This window comes from Gobius niger, assembly GCF_951799975.1.
Source record: "Gobius niger genome assembly, chromosome: 23".
In the NCBI taxonomy this organism is placed as follows: domain Eukaryota; kingdom Metazoa; phylum Chordata; class Actinopteri; order Gobiiformes; family Gobiidae; genus Gobius; species Gobius niger.
Window position 1 is genome coordinate 14,762,615 of NC_136874.1, and position 25,715 is coordinate 14,788,329.

The window sequence follows — 25,715 nt, forward strand, 5'->3', positions numbered from 1 at the left end:
GGTTTGGACTGGTTTAGAGCTGGTTTTGACTTGTTTTCTAGCTGGTTTGGACTGGTTTAGAGCTGGTTTTGACTTGTTTTCTAGCTGGTTTGGACTGGTTTAGAGCTGGTTTGGACTGTTTTCTAGCTGGTTTGGACTGGTTTAGAGCTGGTTTTGACTGGTTTAGAGCTGGTTTGGACTGGTTTAGAGCTGGTTTGGACTGTTTTCTAGCTGGTTTGGACTGGTTTAGAGGGGGTTTCGATGGTTTCGACCAGATTTAGATCAGGTCTGGCTGGACTGGTTTAAGGCAGGTAACTCAGAGTTCTATAAAAAAAAAAAAAAAAAAAAAAAAAAATGCTTAGAAAATACAAAAAAGGGTGTAGGGAGTAACATTAAAAGGGTTAAAGGTTCAAAATGATGCTTTATTCTGGCATTTTGAAATACTTCTGGACACCTTGACATTAGTATTTTATGCTTTTTGAAATATTTTATGAAGATACAAAATGCCCTAAAATCAACAGATGTTTAACCTCTTAACCCCCAACGGAACCGAGCACATTTTCTCCAGATTGGCTTCAAACAAAGCTGAACTGGAGAAAATACACTTGGTCGAGGCGGGGGTTAAGAGGTTAATGAAACATAATGTTAATCTGTAGACACATTACAACATGATTCAAAGCGTACTGACAATAGAAAAGGCCGAGTGTTTTCAGAAGACGCTGCTGGCCGAGTCGTAGTCCCGGCTGGAGTGCACGGTGCTGGGCAGGGACTTGAGGTAGTCCAGGTGTCGGCGCGCGTCCTCCTGGTTGTGCCGGATGTAGTAGACGATGTAGGCCGTCACCATACTGAACCAGCAGAACATGGCCACGAACATGGCCACGTCCGTGGTCTTCTGGTGGAAGGTGCAGAAGTTGACCCCGGAGTCCAGGACGTGGACGACCGGCTGCCCCACGTACTCGTCCCGTGGGGAAGAGTGGCAGCTCACCTCGGTCACCGTCTCCGGGTCCAGCCGCAGGTCCCTCAGCACCTCCTGCAGGGTGAGACCCATCATTACAGCTCATCTGTCAGGGGTCTTAGATACTTTCATTTGAGACATGTGTAAATAAAGCATCATAACTGCCAGCAGAGGGCACACGGACTGGAGCTAAGCAGTTTAATATGGACATATGCAGCAGGCAGCAGTGGGTATTGTCTGTCACAAACGAAAAATGCAAGCTTTCATTTTAGCTAAAGGCACTGTCACAGTTCAATGACACCGAATTAAATGCGGTTTGAGTGCAGACCTGCGTAGAACGAGTCTGCAGATGGTTTATGCATGGATTACAAATAATTACAAATATGGATGCCATTCTGGGGAACATCTCCTATCCCTCCACGGTGTTCTGGCTGCTCAGAGAAGCAGCAGCAGCAGCAGCAGCAGGCGTCTCATTTCACTCTGCCGTAAGGAGAGGTTTAGAAAGTCCTTTGTGCCCACAGCCATAAGACTTTTTAACTGCTCTTAACCTGGCTGCCCATCTGTTGTTGATTGACGGATGTTTACTCGGACTTACTGGCATTGTGTTTTTAATTTGTTTATAGCTTTTTATTTCTTATTTTTCTAGGTGATGAGTGTAAGGCTACTCGGACACCTGAGTTTCCCCTTTTGGGATATCTATCTATAGCATGGTGATTTTGCATGATATGTCTTCTAAATAAGTGAAATTAATCTATTTGATTATAATTTGACTCTTTTTGGTTCCTTTTTCATCCAATTGGGCCTTGTAGTACCCATCCCTACCTGCAGGGCGCATCCACAGTGCCAGGGGTTGCGGGACAGGCGCACCCGGGCGTGCAGGTGGCTGAAGGTGTCTCTGGGCAGGCCGCTCAGGAGGTTGTTGGAGAGGTCCAGCTTTCTCAGGCCTTCGGAGACCCCCTGGAAGGCCCCCGCCTCCACGCTCTCGACGGCGTTGTGGGACAGATCGATCTCCCTGAGGCGCGGCAGCTCTCCGAACGCCTCCCGGGGGATGTGTCTGATTCTGTTGGAGGAGAGCAGGAGGATGGCAGTGTCCCGGGGCAGCTCGGAGGGGATGGCGTCCAGGTTACGGGAGGAGCATTGGACCACCACCCCGCCCCTGTCCCCGGCCCCAGCCCGGGCCCCTCCTCTGTCCAACACTCCTCCTCTGTCGGAGCAGTGGCAGCTGCGGGGACAGCCGCCCGCGCTCTCGCTCATCATGAGGAGCCAGAGGAGAGCAGTGAGTGGGACATGTCCGAAACTCTCTGCAGCGCTCCACACCTCACACATTCTACAGACACATCAGGAGTCAGTCAGGGCTGAGGCACAGGCGCCCAGAGCATGACCATAACACAGGAACGAGGCGTCTCCATCCCTCTGCACATGAGCAAACCTGCAACAATAGAAAAGAAAACGTCATTTCACTCTGTCCGGGTAAGTCACAAACCCCCAAGAGGTACTTCATCCATTCTGTTCTGTTAGGGAGTGCAACTGTCACTGCTTAAGTCCAAATTTGCACTTAGAGCATTGCCTCTTCAGCATCATTTTAAAGGCCTCATTAACTCCTGGTATCAAACATTCCCTCCAATCGAGACTAAGCAAATGAGTGAGTGAGAGCAGAGTTGTCCAGTCTTTAAGCTCTTCTGCGACACAATTTTGCGCTCAGTTTTTAAAAAATTGCAGCTGCAACATTCTTGAAAAGTAAACTAAAGTCAAAGTCAGGTGCTTGTTCTCTCATACAGACTGATTGCTGATTGAAGAGCTTCATACATTACAATTCAGATTTACACAAGTGGCTTAAACTTGGTGTAATCAAGCCCTGAATGCAACTATATAAGTGTAATGCAGACAATCATGTGATTGTATAGGGTACACAAGGGCCACTTCTTTTACATCGTAGGCATAATTACAGAGCAAGGTTACAGGATCAAATGATGCAAAACACGCCTATTATGTAAATAAACCTTTCAAAAAAGTGAAATGAACATATAGAGACGAAGCCGTTGTCTCTCCTTGTAAATGCCATCAGTGTTTTGTTTGCGTATCCCAGAAGCATCGAGACTGCGTTGTGTGATTGTGTCCATCATGTTTAAATGAGTTCTGTCACTCTGCTCCTATCAGCTCCTGTGAATCCTCCACAGACGGCGCTCGCTAAAGTTCACCATTATCATCACAATGGTCTGCTGTGGGCTCGCGCTGAGGAGACGACGGGCAGGGAGCAGGTGAGAACGGCCATGCGACTGGTGAACTTTAGGCATGAGCGTGGACAAGTGTGGACAAGTGTGGACAAGTGTGGACATTGTGGATGGATCTAAACTAAACATGATTTGAACAGAGTCACGGAACACGACTTATTCAGAGCGTGAACTCCAAGGCTCTTCTCACACTAATACAAATGTAAATCGGAGCTTATTATTTGCATTTGCTCAGTTTTAACGTAATGTTTAGGAAACAGTGGGTGAACGGGACAATATTTAGAAGTTTGCGTCGTAGCTTACGTTTTTGAAGCCGCTCCACGCGCCGCCCGGTCCGTGAGCTCGTAACCTCGTAACTCCTGCACCGCCTTTCTCTCTCCTCTCTCTCCTCTCTCGGTCCTTTGTGAGAATAATCCGCGTGCTCAGCTAGCTCCGATGTGAGAGCCATCTCGTCATTTTAAAACGGTTTAAGTTTCCATACGCAGCAAAGCAAAACCACGCGCTGTTAAACTCTGAGCTGCAGAGAGAGAGAGAGCTCCGTGCGTCACAAACAGAGCAGCGCTGCGTCTTTGCTTTAATAATTACGGCCAACACATCGTGGCTTCTGGCAGGTACTGAAACTAGCGTGCATATTAGTTACATCCGTGATTTAATTTACAGTGCAATGCCTGCAAAGTATGTCGGTTTACAAGGCCTACAGAAGACCAGTGCGTGTTTCTGACAGGAGGGGGCGTGGCATCCCGATGGTGGCTCTCCATCATGATGTTGCTCGTCCATCGGCACAACCCTAGTGGTCGAGTATTAACGTGTATAGACGAGTGTGGACGAGTATGGATGGATTGAATTGATTATGACAGATTTTATGGAGAGGGATAAAACCTGTAGCCAAACTGACGCAGCAGTATGAGCAGCATCCGCATAATAAATGTGGTAGATGTTGCACTTGTCCCAATTAGTTGAAATAGATCCCACATAGTGATGTTGCATACCTCAGCAGTTGTGAGATCATATATTTGTACGTATTTGACCATGTTACAATATACTACTCCAGCATTAGACCATAGTTAATTAAGCCTGAAGCTTGACTGTGTATAGTTTTGGTACTGGTCCAGTTTTATATTCTCCTCAAAGTAAAATGACGTAAAATATGGAGTTAAAATGATGATATTTTAATGAACATAGTGCTTAGTGCTAGTCTTGTAAAGTTTGCCCATTCACCAGTTGAATTCCTCTCTTTTCACGTCTCCAATCAAAGCCGGGGCACTTCCTCGACAGACGGGCCGGTCCTCCGTGAACGCGCCTCTCGTGTCTTAAAGGGATTTCAGCAGAGGTGGGTGTTTTCTCTCCGTAGCCTCGCGCTGACGCTCGATCGTATCTTGGCTCCTCTCCAGAGAGCTGACCGCACATGGCGATAGCAAGGCTCGCTCAGGCTCAAGTGAGGATTTCTTACATGCTTCAATTATCCATCAGTTACGTGTTCTCTGAATGCAACAGGATTCTTCTATCAGACTTATGTCAGTGTTCAAGCTTCTGACGTTACATGAAAAGTAATTGAATATTTTTGAAATACACAGTTCAAGTCAAAACCGGCGAAATTAGCAAGTGCGTAACTTTGTGGTAGAAAAGCCGATACTCCTTTATCTTCAGTTTTGTGTGTGGATCAGATCATCGTGCCGCGCTTCCTCTTCCTTTTATTAAACCCATAAACCTTCTCCCGAGACGCTTCCTCCCTCTCAAACTCCCCACAACTCATCCTGTCATTTGTCACCATAACCGTTCACTGCGAAACTATATTTAGTTACACTGCGTATCTCTTATCCTGCGCTTCTTTCCAATAGTTATGGTTTAATTAAGTGCAAAGTATGAATCAGGTATCCAGTGTACAACAATATTCATGAGGTCATAAAAATCCTAAATGACTCGTTGCTTTAATTACATTACGTCAAGCCCTTGTATAAAACTTAAAATACAGTAGATTGATTGGCACCCACCTTACTGCAAATTTCTCCAAATATTCCAGTCACTTCAGAGTGTTGATTGCGTCAAAACCGCAAAAGGCATCCGTCCTAAACCGATCTGCACCGCTTCATCTCCGCTCCCTCTTTCCCCATGTGTCGGGGGACTTATGCTTTGATAGTACAGGAGAGAGAGGGAGGGAGATAGGAGAGAGAGAGAGAGAGAGGAGAGAGAGAGCCCCGCTGTTTGTAAGATAAAACAGAGTTTTTGATCATTCAACCCAGGTTCCAATGCTCAAAAACACACCGTGAGGATTTCTTTACTCACATTTTTACTCACTGCTTGTCCTTGAACAAAATACCAAGAAGTGCTCCTTTTGTAAAATTGTTCACGTAGTGTAGAGTTGACAATAGCTTTGCTGCAAAAAAAAACGATTTAACTTCCCACTGTTGCCAGCAAAGTTCAGCTTTGGCCCTCAGACCGATTATTAGTGGCCCTCAGCCTTCTTGCTGAATGTTTTGGGAGGTATATAGGGATCGATAGCACCCGGAGGCACTGTTAATTTCGTTGACTAAAATATTTAGTCTTAATTTTAGTCAAAGTGATATTTTTGACGACTTAAATTGGACTAAAACTAAATCAAAAGTTTTTCATGAGACTAAAACTATGACTAAAATGTCCAGATATTTTAGTCGACTAAAATAAGGCTAAATAAAAATGAAAAGGAGAGACTAAAATCATCCAAACTTCTATTGACCGTCTGAAAAAGCCTCAGATCATGTAAATTCTCTGCCAAATGATCAGCTCTGAGCTTTGTTCATGTGGAGCAGCTCCATGAAGCAGAGGAACAACATTAAATATGATTATAATCAATATTATCAATGCAAAGTCGACTAAATTCGTCTTAAATTTAGTCGACTAAATTTACTTGCAATTTTAGTCGACTATAATTGAAGACATTTTTTTGACTAAAACTAGACTAAAATCGAATTACATTTTCGTAAAAAGGCTAAGACTAAACTAAATTAAAATATGTTGTCAAAATTGCCCGGAGGAAACCTGGCTGGCTGCCTCCAGTCTCCTCGGATCCTTTGAAGCAGTGCAGCGCCTCCTGGGTTTGTCTCCGTTTCAGAGCGTGGTGTCCTGCACTGGTCAGCTCCTCCACCTCCTTTCCTCTTCCACCTGCGCAGCTCCCTCCGTGTTATCTCCAGTGAATGTCCATTACCAGAGCAATACAAGGCATATGTGGCTTAGATGTGAGTCTTGCCCAGATGCCTCCTCGTTTGTCCCTCTTTTGTTTCCTGTAGTGCCTTTTGTGATGCTTGTGACGAGGGCTGCGTCGAACAATAAGGCAATAAAACAGTGCAGTAAATAAGACAATGTAAAGTGTCAGCAGCAGGCCCCATGAAACAAGTTAGGAAAGACTTATAGACCTTACAGAAGCCTCCTATACCAGTGCAAAGGAGGTCAAAACTATTCATCTAAACAAAAGTCATGAAATGATTGAAAACAGGAGCTTGAAAAGTTTTCGAAGTCATGCAAGTTCCCCCTGAATTGTGTTAAAACCCTCGGCAGACGCGGCTCTTGTAAGTGCGGAAAAGGTCACCGCTCTTCCCGACGCAGAAAGCCAGCATTATAGCAGCCGTTTTCCCATAATGCATTTTCAATGAGATGCTTTTGATGCTAAGTGCCACAGCGACAGCCTCTCATGACAAAAAGGAAGAAGTCTCGTCTTGTAGTTCATTAACAGTTCTCTCGGTACACGTCATTTTGGCAGAATCTGTACTTTATTCCGTGTTTAATTCTCCTCTGCAGGGTCTAAAAAACATACAACCCTGCACTTATGTGTTGCCATGGGTACGACCTCCAAGTGAATGTCGTATATTAAACGATCAGAGTCATTTCTGTGCTTTCAAAGGGCGTTGTTTCCAGCTGAGGTTGCACGGACTTTAATGGAGCTATGTTTGAATGAAAAACAATCACGGCTCAATATCAAGACATGCTCAGTAGTGAAGGCGATGTGAGTGCTGAAATGATCAGGGCAGAAGGAAACCCATACACACACAGACAGCCCTTAACTCCCACCTGAACCGAGCACATTTTCTCCAGTTTGGCTTTACCCCAGTCCAAAATCTTCTGGAAAAAAAGGTGGGAAAATAGCGACAGAACTGAGACGAAAACAATGATGAAGATGTGACATAAAAGTGAGAAAACTTTGACAAAAAAGTGACGAAAAAATGACAAAAATGTGACAAAAAATAAAATAAAAAAAAGAGAAAAAAATTGAGAAAAAAGGAGAAAAAAAGATTAAAAAAAAAGACTAGAAAATGACAAAAAATGACAAAAAAAATTGACAAAAATAAAGATTTAAAAAAATGATTAAAATAAATGGCAAAAAAATGACCAAAAAATAAACAAAAATTTGACAAAAAAATGATAAAAAAAAAATTACAAAAAAGTTACAAAATGAGTTGCATACCCCCCCAAAAAAGATGGAAAAAAATGTGATGACGTGAGGAAAAAGATCCATTTAGATGAGTTTTGTAGATCTTAGCTTTCAAAGGAGGCGTTACACTGGCCTACAGGATTTGGGTAAAGCTGAACTGGAGAAAATGCTCTCGGTTCAGGCGGGAGTTAGGAGGTTAAACCCTTTCCCCGTCGTCGAGGTTCGCAGAGCCTCATTACTGTAAGGATAAACGGTTTGTAACAGAAACGTTCCCAGTGATGGATAAAATTCAAATTTCACGCTGGCTGCCTTTTTCAAATGATAAGGACTCCCTCTCAGCCCATCTTACGCACACTTTCCCCAAAATGGAGTCACTTTAACAAGTAAATAAAAGCTAAACTGATGGCTGGATCATTATGTGTGGCGTTCAGGCGAGTGCGAGAAAGAATGGGACTCCTGGAAGTTAAATCCGACACATATTTTCTGAAACTACAAGGTCTTTGCCAAAAACATGACGGTGAATACGTGACAAAAACACGACAAAAAAGTGTCGTATACTGGACCCCCCTGTCTGAAGTGCCCCCCCCCCTCCCCCCACGTCCACAAATCGATTTCTATTGATCACTTCAGCATCGCGTTGTTTCCCACGGCAACTATCCAACATCTCACTCATAAATGTCAAACGCCTCGTGGTTAATTCACTTACTCCTCTTTAGTGCGGGAAAAGCGAGCACCTGCCAAGGGGTTAGTGCGACGCCGCTGTCGGGATGTCAGTTTGCTGGCAGGACGGCCCAGTGGCGAGCGCGAGGAGGAGGAGGAGGAGTTATGAATAAGCATTTTGTCTTCTGTTTGGCTTTGTGCGTCTGTGTCTGCACCCTGTTCATTGTGACCATTCAAATTGATTAGAGTTCATCTCGCAGCCTGACTTGAACACAGTTTTATCAGTGGCTACGTTTACATGGTCAGAAAAATCCGATAACTGGAGAAATCAGATAACCCCATAATCCGATCTGATGTGTTTACATTCTCATCAGAAATCAGAAAAGGGGCAAACTCCTGATTATGCATATGCAAATGAGCAAATGAAACATCTCCTCGCCCTTTCCTTTGATCAGATCCAGCTGCAGAACCTGGGGGAGAATGACTGACCCCTGACACATGTGAAAGATCAGAAAGAAATCAGATTATATGTTTATCAGATGATGAAGATCAGGAAATCAGATCATGATCAGATTTTTGGTCTGCATGTAAACGTAGCACAGTTTATTTTTGCTGGGTTGGTTATGCACTATATCAGTGGTTCTCAAACTACTTGGGCGTCTTCAGGTGGTTTTCAGGGCCATCTGCAATTTTAGATTTCATTGAATTCGTTTTGATAAGACATATTTTAATTTACACTATTTAGACATGGTCCAATTTGATCCATTATCTTATCTTGAGACCATTTTTTTTTTTTTTTTTTACACCCTTTTTAGTCACTATTTGATTTTGGTCAAATATTTTCACCCCGGAGACCAGCTTTCAACACACTTGTACGTGTTTTAGATGCGCCGTCGCCCTGGGACGTCCCGGAGAAGGTTGTGGCGTGGCGTCCGGAGAGCAGCGCTGAGTGCCGGAATGGACGCGCTCCAAACCCGCGTCCGTGCCAGCAAACTTCGGCTTCTTGGACGCCTCATCGGGAGCTGCGTCGGAAGGTAAACGGAGACACCTCTGCGCTGCGGGCTGCGGGCGCGACCGGGTCACATTTGGTAAGTCAGAACGCACTTTGTCCCGGAAGTCACAGCACCGAAATAGAATAGGCTGCCCTTTTGGAGAGAGGACTGTAAAGCCTTTCAATTCATCGGATATGACTTTTAGAAATGAGATTCGTTTCATCTGACAAGGAAGGGCATCTGGCTTGAAAACATAAGTAATTGTCACTAGGTTTTTCATTCTACTGGGTCTTACTTGTGTCGTTCCTGTTGCCAGAAAGCGTCGCGTCTCTTTAGTGTTCAGATAAAATTGCTGCAATTTCCACTCACAGCTTGTGCCCACTCTGTTCCTCTCAGCTCTTTTCAGCCTCGTCCAAGTCTTTTTGAACATGTGTTTTTCTATACATAAGTGCACATTTTAGTGGTTTTCTTTTGAATCAGCGCCACTTATGTCTCGCGCAGCACCTAAAGGAGACGCTTTGCTCAATTTTTCGGAGCTTTTAACCGCGTTACGAAAATCCACAGGGGCACACAAGTTTGGAAAATATCTTAATGTGTTTTTTTTTTGCATTGCAATCGTGATGAGATGGACTATTTGTAGGCGCTTTTAACCATGGTGCATGTTTAGGTAAGACAGGGCCATTTTATTTGTATATGACACATTTCATACACCAAAACACACATTCATGACATTTAAAACACAATCAACAGTTAAAAGTCAATTAAAAAACTATGTACTACTATAGTTAATTAAAAAAGTAATCACCGTGTACACGAGCAAATAAAAATGTTTGGAGCCTGGTATTAAACACTGTGACGATAGGCGCCTGTCTCATGTGTTCATGCAGAATGTTCCAGATCTTTGGTGTATAAAACTGAAATACAGTCTCACCACGTTTAGTCCTGACTCTGGGACCAGCAGGAGAGCACTCCCTGAGGTTCATATGGCTCTGACATGTTTGAGCCAGTGCAGAGGCCTGAGCACTGGACTAATGTGGTCGTGTTTCCTGGTTCTGGTCAGGGCTTGAGCAGCAGTGTTTTGTATACAGGTGGAACTCGGGAAATTAGAATATCGTTCAAAAGTTCATTTATTTCTATAGTTCAACTTATAATGTGAAACTAATATATGATACAGACTCATGACATGCAAAGTGACAAGTTAAGCCTTTGTTTGTTTTAATTTTGATAATTATGGCTTACGGTCAAATTTTAAGAGATTTTTAATTTGTTTTTTTTTACAAGCTGACCCATAATAATCAAAATCATAACAAATAAAGGCTGTACATTTGTCACTTTGCATGTAATGAGTCTGTCATATAATATTTTCACAGTTTAAGTTGAATAACAGAAGTGAAAGCACTTTTTAACGATATTCTAATTTTCCAAGTTTCACCTGTATATTGCGGCTGTCTAGAGAGTAGGGCTGCAACTAACGATTATTTTGGTAATTGATTAATCTACCGATTATTTTTACGATTAATCGATTAATCGCTTGGCTGTGAATGGTGTATGAAAATGGTATTTTTTCATTTATTTTTAATCACATAAAGCTAAAGTGGCATCTCTTGAGGACATGTTGATGGAGTAAACTTAAACTGTGTTTTAAAGTGTTTTTGTAGTGCCAGTTCTGCTTTATTAATTGGATGAGACACAGACTGATATCTATGAAATTTTCAATATACAAAACTCTACAGACTCTACAGTAGGTTTCAATCAAAAATAAAAAATGTTCATGTAATTTTTGCTCTTTTTAAGTCTGTGTTTACTAGAAAACGATTAATCGATTACTAAAATAGTTGACAACTATTTCAATAATCGATTAGTTGTTTCAGCCTTACTAGAGAGGCCAGTGAGCCGCCATTACTGTAGTCCAACCTGCTAGAAACAAGGGTATGGATTAGTTCCTTTAAGATCTTGGCAATGTTTATTAGATGGTAAAAGGCTGTGGCTATTTAAATTCAGGTCTGAGTCCTTTATTACTGCTAACTTTCTTGCCAGATTTTTGGTTTTATATTGTGAGCCTCAAGGTGACCAATGACACTCTCTTTGTTTCTGTGGGCCCAAGACAATGATCTCAGTTTTCTTTGTGTTAAGCTTTGCATCCGTAAACTGATCAGTGCAGTGTGCTTTTAACAAATAGCAGAAGAAGAAGAATTGTATGCATTTCATAGCATGTTTGTAAAGTTTGTTCTCCTTTTGTTTGGACATAATAAGAAGAACCCATAGAAACTGGATATTATCATTATCAAGCAACAGCCCTGGTGTTCCCATTGGAATCCGACCTGGAGTAGTAATTTTCCTTTCTTCATGTAAGTGATCTTTTTTTGGCTAAGTCATCTCCACCTTGTTCTGATTCATTTCAAGACATATCATTCACAGAGCCGGCGTTCTTTTCCCACATTCTCCCAACGTCGTCAAATCACCCGCTCCAATGCGCCGCCCTGGCCACATCTCATTGAGAGATACATTAAAGAGTCTCCCAGGGGTCGGAGGCAGAGCGATCCAACTGCGGTTTTACTTTCAGTTAGAGACACATTATATATGCTTAACTCGAGCTTTTGAATCAAAGGGCATGCATTTTTAACTGTGTGCATTTGTGCTGACGTTAATGCTAACCTGAATAGTACTTATTGCTGCAGTTTACTGTGAATTATAAGCTACTGGCAACGGGCCCCCAGTCTTTTTTTGCATCACGGCTATCACTTTGTTGCAGTGTTGTACTTTTCAAGGAACTTTATGTTATTCAAGCATTAGAATAACACTGCATACTGAATATCGACTTTTTTAGGCTGCTTGTTTCTATATTGTCTCGCTATCCGCTATAAACCTCACAAGTGACTGCCTCCAGATGTAATTACAGAAGTCAGCAGCTCTATCCTTCATATCAGGTGTGTTGTCCAAATGAATAAACAAAATGAATACCGAAGATGAGGGCGGATTAGATTCCCATTAAAGCTGCTCCGTCAGCGTTGCTCACTTAGCCGTGCGCCAATTAGCTCCAATCAGAAACGTCCCCCGGGGGAACGTGCAGTCACACAAACAAACAGGAGAGCGCGTCACAGAAAGCAAAATGAAACTTTATTTATCTTTATACTCAGCAACACTTCAAATGAAATCCTATGCCGTCACTCAACAACTAATGTACAGTACGTCTGCACCGAGCAAAGAAAATCAGTCGAAATGGTCACAAAGAGCGTCACTTTTCCCCCAAAACGGCAATGCACACGAGTAGAAGTCATTCTTTTATTTTCTTTTTTTTCCCCACTACGATGTAAATGTGAAATGAAAATGAATTGCACATTGCACTTATTATTATTGCATTAGTTGCAGTTGGTTTTCGAACACGACAATGCACGCAGTACTCACCACATGGAAGCAGAACGCGCTAAACGCCTCTTGAGGATGTTTTAAATACAAATGATGACAAACGATAGTTAAAAAGGCGGAATTTGCAAGACTTATTTATGCTCATCTACTGCAAGAGGTGTGATTATTTGATGTATATTGTTTTGTTACCCGCCACACTCATCAACTATTAGCGACTTGTTAGCATGCTAGCTTATCAAGAACATCCTCAAGAGTGTTCCCTATTTCATCATCACACATTTCTCTCAAATAACATTTATTTAGCTTATAACCAACAAGCAAAAGTTAGTTAAACAAGTTATATGTGCATCACAACAGCATAAATAAATACATACTCCAAATGTTCCTAGTATTTTTAAATAAATACATAAAAGTTATGACAATAAAAAGACATTCAAACCTAAAGCATTTGATGAAAAAAAACCAAACAAAAAAACATGACAAGATGAACAATCTTGAAAAGAGACTGAGTGGTCACGTCCGCCCAGGCCCCGCTGGTCCCCCCTCAACCCCTGAACATTCTTGGCTCCAAAAAACCTCCTGCAGCTGCATCCAAACATTTCAGCTTTCTACCTTTATTTGATCTGTGAAGGTGAGCGAGCTGAAACGCCTGGACGCATCTTTCAGCCTTTCAGTCCAACTAAATCCTCCCGCACTAGAGGAAGTCCAGAGTAAAGTGTTCAATAGTCTATTGCATGAGCGCCGCGTAGTGGACTATGTGCTACTTCACAATAGTCTTGTACAAAACAAAGAATAGAAGTTGTTAAACAATCATTGCATTTTTATGCATACAGTGTTTTTGCCACTGATTTTTACTAATCCCCATTCATGCATCTATGTACTATTAGTCAATAGGGCTGGCTATGTCGGAAAGTTTTTAGTTTGAGCAGGGAGTAGGACTAGACGTGAGTGGTTGAAATGACTGAAAAAGTTTGTGGAAAAGAACAGGAGCACAAATATATTATAATAATCATAATAGGAACACGAGTTCACAGAACGAATACTCACTGTACAACACTGAACATGCAATAGAAGAATATCAGAAATCATACGGGAGGCCCTAGGAGTGATACCATTGGCTGAACAGGGTCATGTGATGCAGCGAACAGCGATGGGTAAATGCAAATTAGGACAAAAGCAGAACAGTCCATTTTTTTTTTTCAATGTCACACTTTTTTCTCCAAAATATAGTTACAAAAATTTGTTCATTGAGCTACATCCCACCACACTCTGCCGATAGCATCACTGAGCAGCTGCAAGATGCAAAACTATTCTCTACAAAGTTTGGTATCTGACTATTTTAGAAACAAAGACGCAGCACTGACAGAGAAAGAAAGTATTTGAGGCGTTAGAAGAAAGAACGCATACACAAGTTGTTCCTAATAAAACATTCAACATGCTTCAACAATTCGCTACAAACCTAATCAACAGAGAAGTTCTATGTAAAGAGCGTTATTTTTCGGCGGGTTCTGGAAAACGCTGTGTGCCGGCCCGTCCTGGTCGGGGAGGTACCAGGGCGAGCGCGGCGGTCAGGTGTTCAGAGAACCGCAAGTCAGAGTCCGGAGGGCGTGGTCAGGAGCGCGCTGGTCGACACGGAAAGGGCCAAAACGGATGAGCCAGACAGGGAGCTCATGATGTGGTCATGGAGGATGGGTCGTTCCACATGGCCGCAACATCTCGGAACCTGCGGCAACACGCGCAGAAACGAAGCAGGACCTTAGCAACTCTTTAGCACTGCGGAGATTTGATGCAGTAATGGAGGACAGGCGTACTGACCTTGCGTTGATGAGGTACTGGGCCAGGCTGATGTTAGCGGGAGTCCCTGTGATGGTGATCTGGCGCTCCGATGACCCTTCCATAGCGTTAGCAATTTTGATCTGCGCCCCAGACATCTGACGGATCTCGTTGATTTTGGTCCCCTGGCGCCCGATTATGCAGCCTATTAGCTGGGAAGAACATGGAGGTGCCGCTTAGCTTCAGCTTAAACGGAAATCGCAACCACGTGTCTGACTCGGCAGAACTGACCAACCCATTCACGCTCGACAAAGCTAACAGCTGTATTATTGATCATGAGTAACAAGACCGTAGCATGCAGCCGAATGTACTCACATCATTGGGAATGGTGAGTTCATGAGTACTGGCCTGGTTACTGGCATCCAGACCTGCTGCTGAAGACGGGAGCACACAACAGAGAACGGCGATTGGTACCAAAGCAGTCACCAACACTGATCATTCACCTATACAACAACTGGCTAAGCTGTAGCTAGTAAGATCTAGTCTAGAGGATTGGTCGTGTCCTCTAAGTGGTACAGATCAAGTTAGTACAGTGCGTTTTTTTTACAGAATACATCACCTGATTATCGTTTTGTTTCTGATTGAGAGGAAAAGCATTTATTTGAACAGATTTTTAAAACCGAAAGGCCGGTTGACTTCTTGCTAACTGGACTCTGTGATCTTGGATTTGCTCTTTATTTAGTCACCTTGAGTCCGTGATGTAGAGGGCTGTCAATAAGTGTTGATTGATTGATGGCCATGAGAACACAACCTGTGAGAGCTGACCGATGGTAAAGAAGTGGGCATATCTCGGTCGAAAGACATTGGCCGTTCTGTTCTTCCAAGACACGTTTCATGTCCTTGGGCAAGACGTGATGCACATCTCGCTTGTGGGATTATAACGGGGGTTTTCATTCATTGCTTGTGGCTGATCAACTTGGCTGCCAAACGGGACAATCGAGCAATCTGTACCAACTGACCTGTACCAGAGTGTTGACAATTTGGCTTCAAACCTATGCCACCTATTGATCTACTTTACAAAGAGGATACACGATGAGCAAGTAACAGAAGAAACCTCAACATAAGCCAGAGCAGACCACCAGCAGGCCATGTCTACCACAGTCGAGAGGACAGAGAGAGTGTGCTGTGTAAGGTCCAGAGAGACAGGAGCTTTTGGTACAGGACGAGTGTGGGTGGGTACGTACCGGGGAAGGCAGGGGTGGTCTGTCCGAGGGGGGTAAAGGGGGTTTGCTGCATAGCCAACTGGTGGAGCTTGCTCAACTGCTGAGGGGGGGAAGGAGGAGGACAGCAGAGCTATAAGGTCCAGATTGTTAAAAAAACTCAAACACATTCACCCAGTCGCGCACACTCGCCCCTTTCGCCCACAGATATAGATACTACAACAGTAAAGAGAGGACAAGGAGAAGTACAACACAGGACAAATCAAAGAAAGCAGAGAGAAGGCACTCATAGAGGACTTGACCGAAGCTAGGAGGCTCTACCATCTACCAGCTCAACAACTCAAAGGATGAGCAGATCCATCAGACGTGGAATAAATGTGGCTGCCGTAAAGGACTCTTTGGTTTCAAGGTACTTTCTCAAGAGAACACAAGGCAGGTCTCGGTGACTTGTTCAAGATGATGTTCTTCAAATTAGGAGCCATACTTGACGGTAGACACTTGCTTATGGAAATTATGCTTCAAGTGCCACAACATACTTCCTCTTGAGGCAATGTTAATTTAGCAAATATAGCCCTCCAAACTGCGACAAAGCTCGAAGCGGCCCTGTATACTTCTCAATAGTGGTTTTGCTAATCAAAAAGACAAGGCATCGCTCCTGGGAGCTCTCCAAAAAAGTACTAAGATACAGGATTTAGCCCTGTCAGTCCAAGTCCCATGAGGTTTAAACAGAGGAGAGGGAGGCGAGAGATAGAAGAGATACATTTTCAGAAACATAGCTGTATTAATATTATGATTTAATATTAATAAGGGAGTAAAGACGTGAGGCCTGTCTCAGAGAGAGGTGGAGCTGGGGAGGGCGGCCTGTAGGGGGCACTCACATCAGGATGAGGGATGGCGTACTGTCCCTGGATAGTGTAGGCCTGCAAAGAACGGAGAAGGGGCTGGTTGCGATAAGTTCGTCGACACAGTGTTTTATAACGTAAAGCTGTACAGAACACAAAGTAAAGAGGAGCGGAGGAACTATACGATACCGCACGGCATTTGTACAACAGAACTATTGTGATTTTGATTCGTTATGATTTATCTTTGCTTGGAAAGGGCTGTTGTGCATAGATAGCGGTAAGTTTCGCATTTGTGACAGCTTAATTTAAGTTAATGCCATGACTAACAATTAAAATTCAACTTCCTCCCTCTAACATGAAACAGAGGGGGAGAAATCGGATACAGCAGCTTTAAGATCATTACCCATGTCTCGTAAGGACTCATTAGCGTCTGTGGCTGTAAAGTAACAAGCTAAATATTTTCTTAGCATACTGTCAAATTGTCAATTGGTTTAGTTTTTTTTGCCTTTTATTTCCAGTATTATTCCATCTACAGAGCCCACATCGTCGATACTGTAAAAGTCGCCACATCTCTCGCTCCTCTTCACCATCACGCACAAAATGATTTCTCTCAATGAACATATAGCACGTTTGTTGTGACATGCGTTCCACATTCAACTCATCCGTCAGATCCAGTTGAATCGAGTAGAGGACAGCGACAGTGGGGGTGACTGGAGGGGGAGAGGGGGCGGGAGAGACGCTCTGAACTAAACGCTCTGACCTATCGACGCCGCGCGTTTGATAAAGGCCGCGCCGGGCGGAACGGAGCAATAAATCTACCTGTCAGTCTGGGGCGCCGTCACCGAAAAGTGCTCTTCGGTTTGGAGTTTTTCCTTGGGCGTCCTAGTTTCAGTGATGTGAACGTACCCGGGATGTCTCGCTTTGTGACGGACTGGCATCTGTTTGTGTGTTTTGTTGCTATTGTTGCACCTTCCTTTCGGTTTTCCTGGCGTTTGATCTAAGTTTAAGGACTGCCAGATGTTCGGGTGGTTCTTGTCGTACCAAAGTTTCGTGATCCTCAGACGGCCTCTCTATCTTTACCCTTGTTGTCCGAACTTGCAATCTGTCTCGCTGAAACGATAACCCTTTGCTAACCTTCCTAAAAGCGTTTGAAACCTCACAGTAACAGCTGGCATTTGTCTACAGCGGTGCCCGTGTCATGCTCTAACCAGGGGCCGGGGGGTGGGGGTGGGGGTGGGTGACAGTGAGGGCAGAGGTGGGGGGTGAGTAGAACCTGGCGTGACACTAACAGGCAGTGGCTGGTGCTGCAGTAAGAGGCTGAGGTTTGCCGTGGACGCCGCCAGCGGGTCCGCCCTTACCTGGCCACCTGAAAAAATGACAGGGGTGGAGGCAGGCTTGGGGCGGTACGGGATGGTGGCACCTTTGGGTGGGGACTGTGGGTGGGGTGGGGGGAGGGAGGGAAGAAGAGTGGGGGAGAGAGTGTGTTAGAACAGAAAGTCCAACAGTGCCGGAAAAGGGGGAGGCCACCTCACAAAAAGTGCTCCTGTGTGCACATGCTGGCGGGGGCCCGAGTAATACCTGGAACACCACTTTTCGACTGGGTAAGGAGGGCTTTTACGGGTTAGCGACGGGGGCCCACGTCTGTCAACTTACAGTCATGTGACAGAGGTCCCAGTGTCCAGGGCCCAGAGAAGGAGTGGCTGCAGATAGGCCAGAGTTAATACAGAGGCTAGCAAACATGGGCAGGCCTTCTCAGAGAGTCCTTGATGTCTGAGCTGCTGAGAGTGTTTAGTCATTTTACAATCAATCCTACACTTTGACATACAGTAATACACAAAAACATCATCAGAAACTTCAAATGCTAACAGCAACGGCAATAGATACAGACGGCATCTCTGGAATCGCCCATATATGGTCATTTTTGAAAACAGTTCAGGGGGAAAACAATTTTGAAAACATGTACATTTTCTCTAATTATTCAAAAACTACTGTAACAAACGCTGAATTATGAATATGGTTTTCTACTAAATAATGATACAAAGACATGGGGAGGAGCAAAGTGGTTCAACAGCCCATAAATACATGAATAACGGAGAATGCTAACTTGATGCTACATGTTAGCATCGGGCTAATGCTAACGGTTAGCTAGCGCTTGCTACAACTGCCATTTTTTCACTTCTACTGAACAATCTGTTGCGACAAAATATCCATATGGGCCCGATTTACACTTTATTTGTGTGTGATAAATACGTTCATATTCCACCAGAAAATGGCTAAAAAGAGTGGAAAATTGTGTTACTCTAAAGATTCAATTTTCCCCCTCGGCGAAGCCACGCCCCCTTCTATGACGAGATGCCGTCTGTATCTATCAGTTTACTTTTTAAAGGCGCACAGTGTAACATTTTGGATTCTAAACATGCTCCCGATGTCCAACTGGACACATATAATGCTATTTTTCAGTGGGTGATCAAAGAATGGATTTGGATGAGTTTGTTGACATCTCCATGGAGACGAGCTGGAGACGTCCCGCTCCCAGTAAAGTTACACTCAGGTCTGAGGAGAGCTGCGCAGCAAAGACAATATTGTTTTGATTCATTTTTCGATAATAAAACCATCTGTTCTAAAATAAAAGCCCGTATTGTATTGCAATTACTGGGCAAAATGTTACACACTGTGGCTTTAAAACAGGATGCTAGTTGACGGCTTAGATCAGTGGTTTCCAAAGTGGGGGGGATCCCAAGTTGATTTCTCGATCAAAAAAGAAAAAATGTCAATAGTGTATTTACTATAGAATATAAATGTGTTTACAGCGGGGGTCCCGGATTGTCCACATGATAAATTTGGGAGTCAATGCCTAATAATGTGGGAACTCCTGCTCTAGTTTGCAGTCTGGATGTGGATCATCAAAGAAATTAGGAATCCGCAGAGCCATTGAAAACATCCTACAAAGTAAAGGCTAACTTCCTGTATGCCAGAATAGGGTAACAACTGTTTCCTGTCCACCTTTTTGTAGCTAAGTAGAAAATAACATGAAAGAACAGAACAAAAGATGTGACGATTTAATATATAAAGACAGAAGGCTCCTCCGGTGAAATATTTACATCGTACATAAACTTTTATGGACATGGCTAACTCCCCATAGAAATAAAACGAGGACAGGAAACAGCTACTCTACGAAGTTAGCATCATGTCGCTATCGTGTTGTATGTAACATGAACAGTTGTCGTTCGTTCCCCAAGTTACCTCGAGCATGACCACACATATCTGTTTGACACACTGGATGATGGCTTCAGGGGCCCCTGAGATGGTCACGGCCCTTTCTGTGGAGTTGGGCAGCATGTCCCCAGCCACCTGCACCTGCGCTCCGGTCGACTGCGAAAAAATATACAAATATAACATCATCAAACCTTTCGGACCCGTGTAATAGAGCGCGTGTAGACGGAGGCGTGTACCTCTCTCATCTCCTTGATTTTGGAGCCCCCCTTCCCGATGAGGGAGCCACACTGACTGGCCGGCACCACTAGGCGCAGGGTCACCGGGGGCTTGGAGGTGGCAGGGCTGTTGCTCATGGAGTTGATGATGTCCTACGCAGGATTACATTTGTTAATTGGGGAAAAAATTGGGGGAAACGGTAGAAAAATTGGGAGATGTGTAAGAAATTAAATGGGAGGGAAAGGAATAACTTATTACATTACATTATTAATCTGTTTTATGGTTCTAGATGACATATATTTTGGTATTGGCATCAAAAAAAGTATCGTTAAGGTACCCAACCCTTCCTAAGGCTACAGTTCACCTACAGGCTGACCTCTCTGCGTTCGTGACGGTTCCACCAGCTGATCTCTGTTTTCCTCTCCCGTTCAAAGCCTATATCCGCCTGCCCTTGCCTGTAAAGACCTGCCTCCTGGCCCCCTGCCCACCCCACTGTTCTCCGTGTACACAGGATAATGCGAGTGTCCCCGTGTGCTCCAACCTGCTGATACTGCACCAACAATACCGGCACATCAGCACATCTCTGTCCCACCTCTCTCACACACGCCGTCCGCCCTCGCTGACTTGTCACAGTCACAGGATTCCTCAAACACCGTCAGTCCCTTTATCGAATCCTCTCGACTTAAGTGGCGAGAGTGGATCGAATAAGGTGGTGGGAATACCTCTTCAAACTTGTATGCGATCATGGCGAAGGCTTTGAAGATGGCGTCCGTGGGGCCAGTGATGGTGACGATCCTCTCAGGGCAGTTCCCCTCTGAGATGTTGATGCGAGCGCCACTCTGAAAAGTGATATGAGGCATTTCAGAATAGCCAATTACATGAATACAAGTTACTTTTTCTTCATGAGGACTTTTCCCTGATTCTGAAAAGTCGGAATGTTATGGTTTTACTCTGATGATCATTTTGCACAAGAGAGTTGTTGAATTGCTAAGCTCATGTTGGTAAAGATGTTAAAAAGTTAGTGCTGCCATCTTGTGGAGATGATGGCAGTGATTGTCCTTTTATTTTTGATATAGTGAATAACAAGACAAAGAAAATTGGCCTTCTGAGTGCTGCCAATTCTAAATCAGATCTAAAGCACAGTGTCATCTTGAAACTCACATCTTCTCGCATTTTCTTTACCGTCTCTCCTTTCTGCAAAAACAAAAACAAACAAAGGGGTCAGCATGGCTCCAGGCCACTCATTCACCTCTCTGCTCTAGTTATGCCTGCATTACCTTTCCAATGATGCTGCCCACCTCCTGTTGAAAACATACATCAAGTTAGCCCAAATGCTCCAGGGGTGCAATAACAGTCTGATGTCTCTCTGCTTAGTGGCCGTAGGTACCTTTCCGTGCATGAGCAGCCGGATGGTCAGCGTGACGTTGAGCCCGCCTTCTGACTGGACCTTGATGGGTTCCATGACTCTGAGTGGTCGGGTGCGAGAGGGAGGTTACGTGACCGAGGAGGGGTCCAGAAGAGTGTGGCGGAGCAGGCAGCCAAGCGATCTCCTACAAGGCGAAAATGTCACTGAGTTACACCAAATATACTTATACATGTGCCCTCTGCATTTGACCCGCCCTTGCCCCAGTGCAGCTTTAGTAGCACTTGCCAAAGACTTCTTTTATCTAATTTTGAGTGCGATGAGATTTTTTTCTCTTAATTTTAGTATAAAAACAAACTTTCTTGCAATTATTTACTGAAATTAAGGACACATTTCCTTGTTTCAAGAAAATGTTTCTTATTTTGAGATAACTGTAGCTTTATGTAAAGGTGCGTAAGAGAGGGACGAGGGGGTCATTCCCACTGTTGTTTTTATCCAAACTTTTGAATTGTGTCCTTGTGATTTTCCTGATCGCTGACGTAATCAGCCTGGGCAGCAGTGGCGAGCGGTGACCAGGAGAGGGCGCTACAGGTTGATCTAATACTTTGCATGTTTCTGCTGTAGCTTCAACCCGCACTAGTTGAACACATCCATATAAATAAAGTCATCCTTTTACATGTTTTACATTCGGCACATGATGATGATCGATGGTGCGCTGGGTCAGTTCTAATCCAGGGCCAGAGCCGTGGCCAGAGGAGGTCCGCGCATAAGACCGGGATTCTGGACCAGCTGTCCCTCCAATCCCCCCCCAATCTCACCCCACCACCACCAGCAGCAGCAGCAGCGGCAACAGAGGCAGATTACATAAAGGCCTTAATCTGAGGGTTTATGAGCCACAGGCCAGAGGTGGAACTGTACCAGGGGCCACACCAGGTCCAGCTCTTATGAGACCACAACAGGGCCTGCACCAGGGGGGCAACAATAACATCAGGGTCACCTCCAACAGTTCATCTGAATCTAAAGAAATGGGCCGCAGTCATGATGTTCATCTTGGAATTAGCGATGACGTAATGCGCCGTGTGACCTGACAGCTTCATCGCGCCGTCACTATTTTCAAACCTTTGTAAAATCACACTGTATAGAAGAGGGTGGATTTGGGTTTGGTTTGGAGCGCCGCCCAACATTAGCAGCAGAGTTCTCCACCGTGCGACAGCTCCGGCCCCAACACTCTGAACCCAATGGATTTAGGTCAAGGCCCGTGATTCACTCCCCCTGATGGGATAAACCCTCCAGCAAGTTCTACTTTAAAAGCAGGGTTTGGTCCAAGAGCTTTCACCCCGCACCACTTTGCTGCTGCTCGCCATTATGCGCGCCGTGTGGGGGGCACAATGGGAGCCACACAAGCCCAAAAAAACGAGATGTGAATTGGTGACCCTTTTAGCCGTCGCATCAACTTCTGGCGTTGGATCAGAGCCGAGCTAATGTGCAAGAGGTGTCGGTGCTCCTCGGTGGGACAGTGGCGGGGCTCCCCATCATGTCTGGGAGTATCTGGGTCACCCTCGGCATCGCTGTGGCCTCCTCTTCTGCGCGGACGGTACTGCATTAATCACGCTTTACGCTCGGCTGGACCACGCAGCGCACTGAATGGCCCTCCCGACCCCCACATGTATGTACGCACTGTCAAAGGGAGGACTAGTGAAAGCGAGGTTTCAGAGTAGGTCTTTTCACTCAGTCTGAATGTCCGCCCTCCAGCCTGCTCTCTGTCCTCGACAAGAAAGGCAGATCTCTGATGTTCGCAAGTGCACTTAGGCCCATCTCTTCATTCAGGAGCACACGGTGACAAAGCTTGGGATTGGCCTGGGGTCTCCAAGAAGTGGCAGACCATTGAACCGGGCTGATAGCAAAGAGATGTTCATGTCTTAAACGTAGACAATATTTGGGCTAATGGAGTGTTTAATAGCCAAGTTTGTGTTATAAGTTCTGAGGGCCTCACAAAGTTCTGCCCACACCAAGGAGCAGATCTTCTACGTCCACCAGCTAAAAATGATTATATATAACAGCAGGATATAATGGGGCTGCTCGATTATTGAAAATAATAATAATCACGATTATTTTGACCATAATTGAAATCCCGATTATTCAATGGATTATTTGTTGCCTTTAAAAAAAAAAGTCTATCTTTATTTAATTTTTTTATTAATCAAAAAACTATGCTGAATATTTTATGTTTTCTGAACAGTCTTAAAAGTAAAAAAAATGATTTCAAGTAGGCCTCGATTTAGGGGAGGTCTCTGTTTCACACCTGCCCCCTGCTGGCCAGCCCGCACACCTGCGCAAGTAAACTGAGCAGCGCGGCCTGATGACATCATCACACAGCGCAGTTTGTTTTTGAGCCATGGCACATGAAATGTGAAGGGAAAATATTCCCAGCAACTTCTTTAAATCAATATTTCACTTACCGTCTTGGCTATTTGATATTTTATACATCATTTCTAGGCTGTAAAACATTACAAATTCTTTTGAATGGAGTGAATTATTAATGGGGGGTCCCCGTGGGATCTTTGGATTGATAAGGAGGCCGCAAAGCTCTGGACTTTGGGCTGCAGTAGAGTGATGCTGTCACAGTGAAATAGTGAAATGTGTTCATTTATTCGCAGATTTGAATTAGTATAATGTAGTTAGTTCATACTTATTTACTTTAAAATTTTAGAGGTTTGCCGTGATGATCCCCCAATTTCAACACATCAGTATATTGTGATCATAGCTTTTTAACCGTCTACTTTTTACCTACTACTTCCCCTGGTCAGCCTTGGACGTGCTGAGCGACTGTCCTATGGTGGAATAACTGATCACAGCGAAGGATCAAACCATCAAAACAAGCAGCCACAATATTGTTATTTTTATACTGAAAAGTATAGTGTCACTAACAGGGCACTATTTATTACAATTAAATAAACATTGTGCTTTTGAGAGCTCATTTTTTCCCCTTAAATGTAACACAAGTTCCTGATTCCCTTATGTTGTCAAGCCGTCCTCACAATAGTCCCTTTGTAAACATGCTTATTCCAACATGACTACTTGCTCATGAGATTTATAGAAAGTAGGCCATATTATCATATCCATAACTATATGCATATCATCTGCAGCGCTGTTAACATGGCGAGGACTCAGGGGCTGGAGCGGGAGCCGGGAATGATTAAATTCAACTGTGCGCTCTAATCTAGAGCAAAGCCGCTGTCATCTGTTCAACATAATCCACACATGGGTTTTGATCATGTTCAGTGGGAAAATCAAAAAATGATAACGGTATTTCTGCAAGAACATTCAAATAAGTGACATCATCCAGATGAAAATGCGTACGTTTTGAAACCGAAGGATCACTGTTCCACACATATGCAGAGTGAAGGAACTTTAATGTCAACTCCATTAAAAAAAGCATAAACTAGAAAGCAGTGGTGGTATGAGAGTCAAATAATTCACTCCACATTCGGTCCTGCTGTTAGCTTTAGAAATCAACTTCTACTCGACTCGACTGACACGGCTAACGCGGCACCTTTGATGCGGCCGATTAGGGGGGTTGCATATGGCGGGTAAATGTTTCCGCCCCAGCTGAGGTTGTACAAAGGCAGGAGCGTGGCGCGAGGATGTGGGGCAGCAGGAGGGGGGGCCCGGAGGTGACCTGGATCACCCATATGTTTCCACCAAAGCAGTGAGCATCAGATCGCTCTACTGTTAAGGCTCCACAATATGCCACGGGGAAGTCTCATTATAGGTCCGTTCACTTTCCACATCTACAACGGGTGAAGGCCATGGCACAATTTATGAAGATCGTTGATTATATGATAGTGATTAATGTTAGTTTGTGCTCACTAATAAGTAAAGTCAAGATTGGCCATAGCTTTATACTGCTACCTTACTCTTATTTATTTGACCCTAACCAGAAAATGTATTATATTATATACTTATTATAAAACCCTGTTGGAAACCGAAACACTCAGGGGACACCCAGACTGGCTCCGTGGAGAACATGCAAACTCTGCACAAGCCCACACGTCCTGGAATCAAACCCGGGACATTTTTGTGGTGATGCAAGAGTGCTAACCACTGTGCCACCATACCACCCTATTGCCCCCAATTGACCAAATCCAATGTGATGACACACAGTATGACTGTAATATCATTCCATTCAATCAAACTGTATTTATCTTCCAATTGATCTTCGGTTCAGGGGTAAATGTTTCATCCATTGGGACAAGGACAGATTCCATAACCCAAGGAATCTGTAAAATAGACTGAATTAGCAAACCACTTCAGCGTCACATTCTCAAAAGTTAGATTTGATCATTTAAAATCATTTATCCCAGAGAATGTTTGTTGCTGAAATTTTGGATAATTGTAATATGAGATACTTTGGAGAACTTTTCTTCCCATCTCCTGACTTCTCTTTGTCTTGGTCACTGCGCTGCGAAATTCCTTTAGTCTGTGCCACGCTTTGGAGCG

General features: G+C 44.1%; 2 protein-coding genes across 3 annotated transcripts; both read right to left on the bottom strand.

The window, feature by feature from the left end:
- Positions 1 to 567: 567 nt before the first annotated feature.
- LOC306981854 (leucine-rich repeat-containing protein 3-like) lies at positions 568 to 5,271 on the bottom strand. The gene is made up of 3 exons (XM_079581580.1): positions 5,157 to 5,271; positions 1,757 to 2,363; positions 568 to 1,009 (listed from the first exon to the last, which is right to left on the bottom strand). Exons 2-3 carry the CDS (start codon positions 2,258 to 2,260, stop codon positions 689 to 691), a joined length of 825 nt encoding a protein of 274 aa, XP_079437706.1. The 5' UTR covers positions 2,261 to 2,363; positions 5,157 to 5,271; the 3' UTR covers positions 568 to 688.
- Positions 5,272 to 14,253: 8,982 nt separating this feature from the next.
- LOC306981765 (poly(rC)-binding protein 3-like) lies at positions 14,254 to 21,314 on the bottom strand (the record flags this gene model as incomplete). Of its 2 annotated transcripts, none has more annotated exons than XM_079581418.1 (12): positions 14,254 to 14,308; positions 14,401 to 14,570; positions 14,734 to 14,786; positions 15,603 to 15,681; positions 16,457 to 16,498; positions 17,779 to 17,853; positions 19,664 to 19,792; positions 19,873 to 20,004; positions 20,575 to 20,691; positions 21,014 to 21,046; positions 21,130 to 21,153; positions 21,240 to 21,314. In XM_079581418.1, 12 exons carry the CDS (start codon positions 21,312 to 21,314, stop codon positions 14,254 to 14,256), a joined length of 984 nt encoding a protein of 327 aa, XP_079437544.1. The 2 variants fall into 2 exon arrangements, with proteins under 2 accessions (XP_079437544.1, XP_079437543.1); XM_079581417.1 differs by having other exon boundaries at positions 15,603 to 15,678; positions 17,710 to 17,853.
- Between the last annotated feature and the right edge of the window lie 4,401 nt (positions 21,315 to 25,715).

Bases quoted from the DNA above. Each gene is read 5' to 3' on its own strand.
- LOC306981854 (XM_079581580.1), bottom strand. From the start codon at position 2,260: ATGTGTGAGGTGTGGAGCGCTGCAGAGAGTTTCGGACATGTCCCACTC. The intron at 1,010-1,756 runs GTAGGGATGGGT...CTCACCCTGCAG, and splicing joins ACTGTGGATGCGCCCTGCAG to GAGGTGCTGAGGGACCTGCG.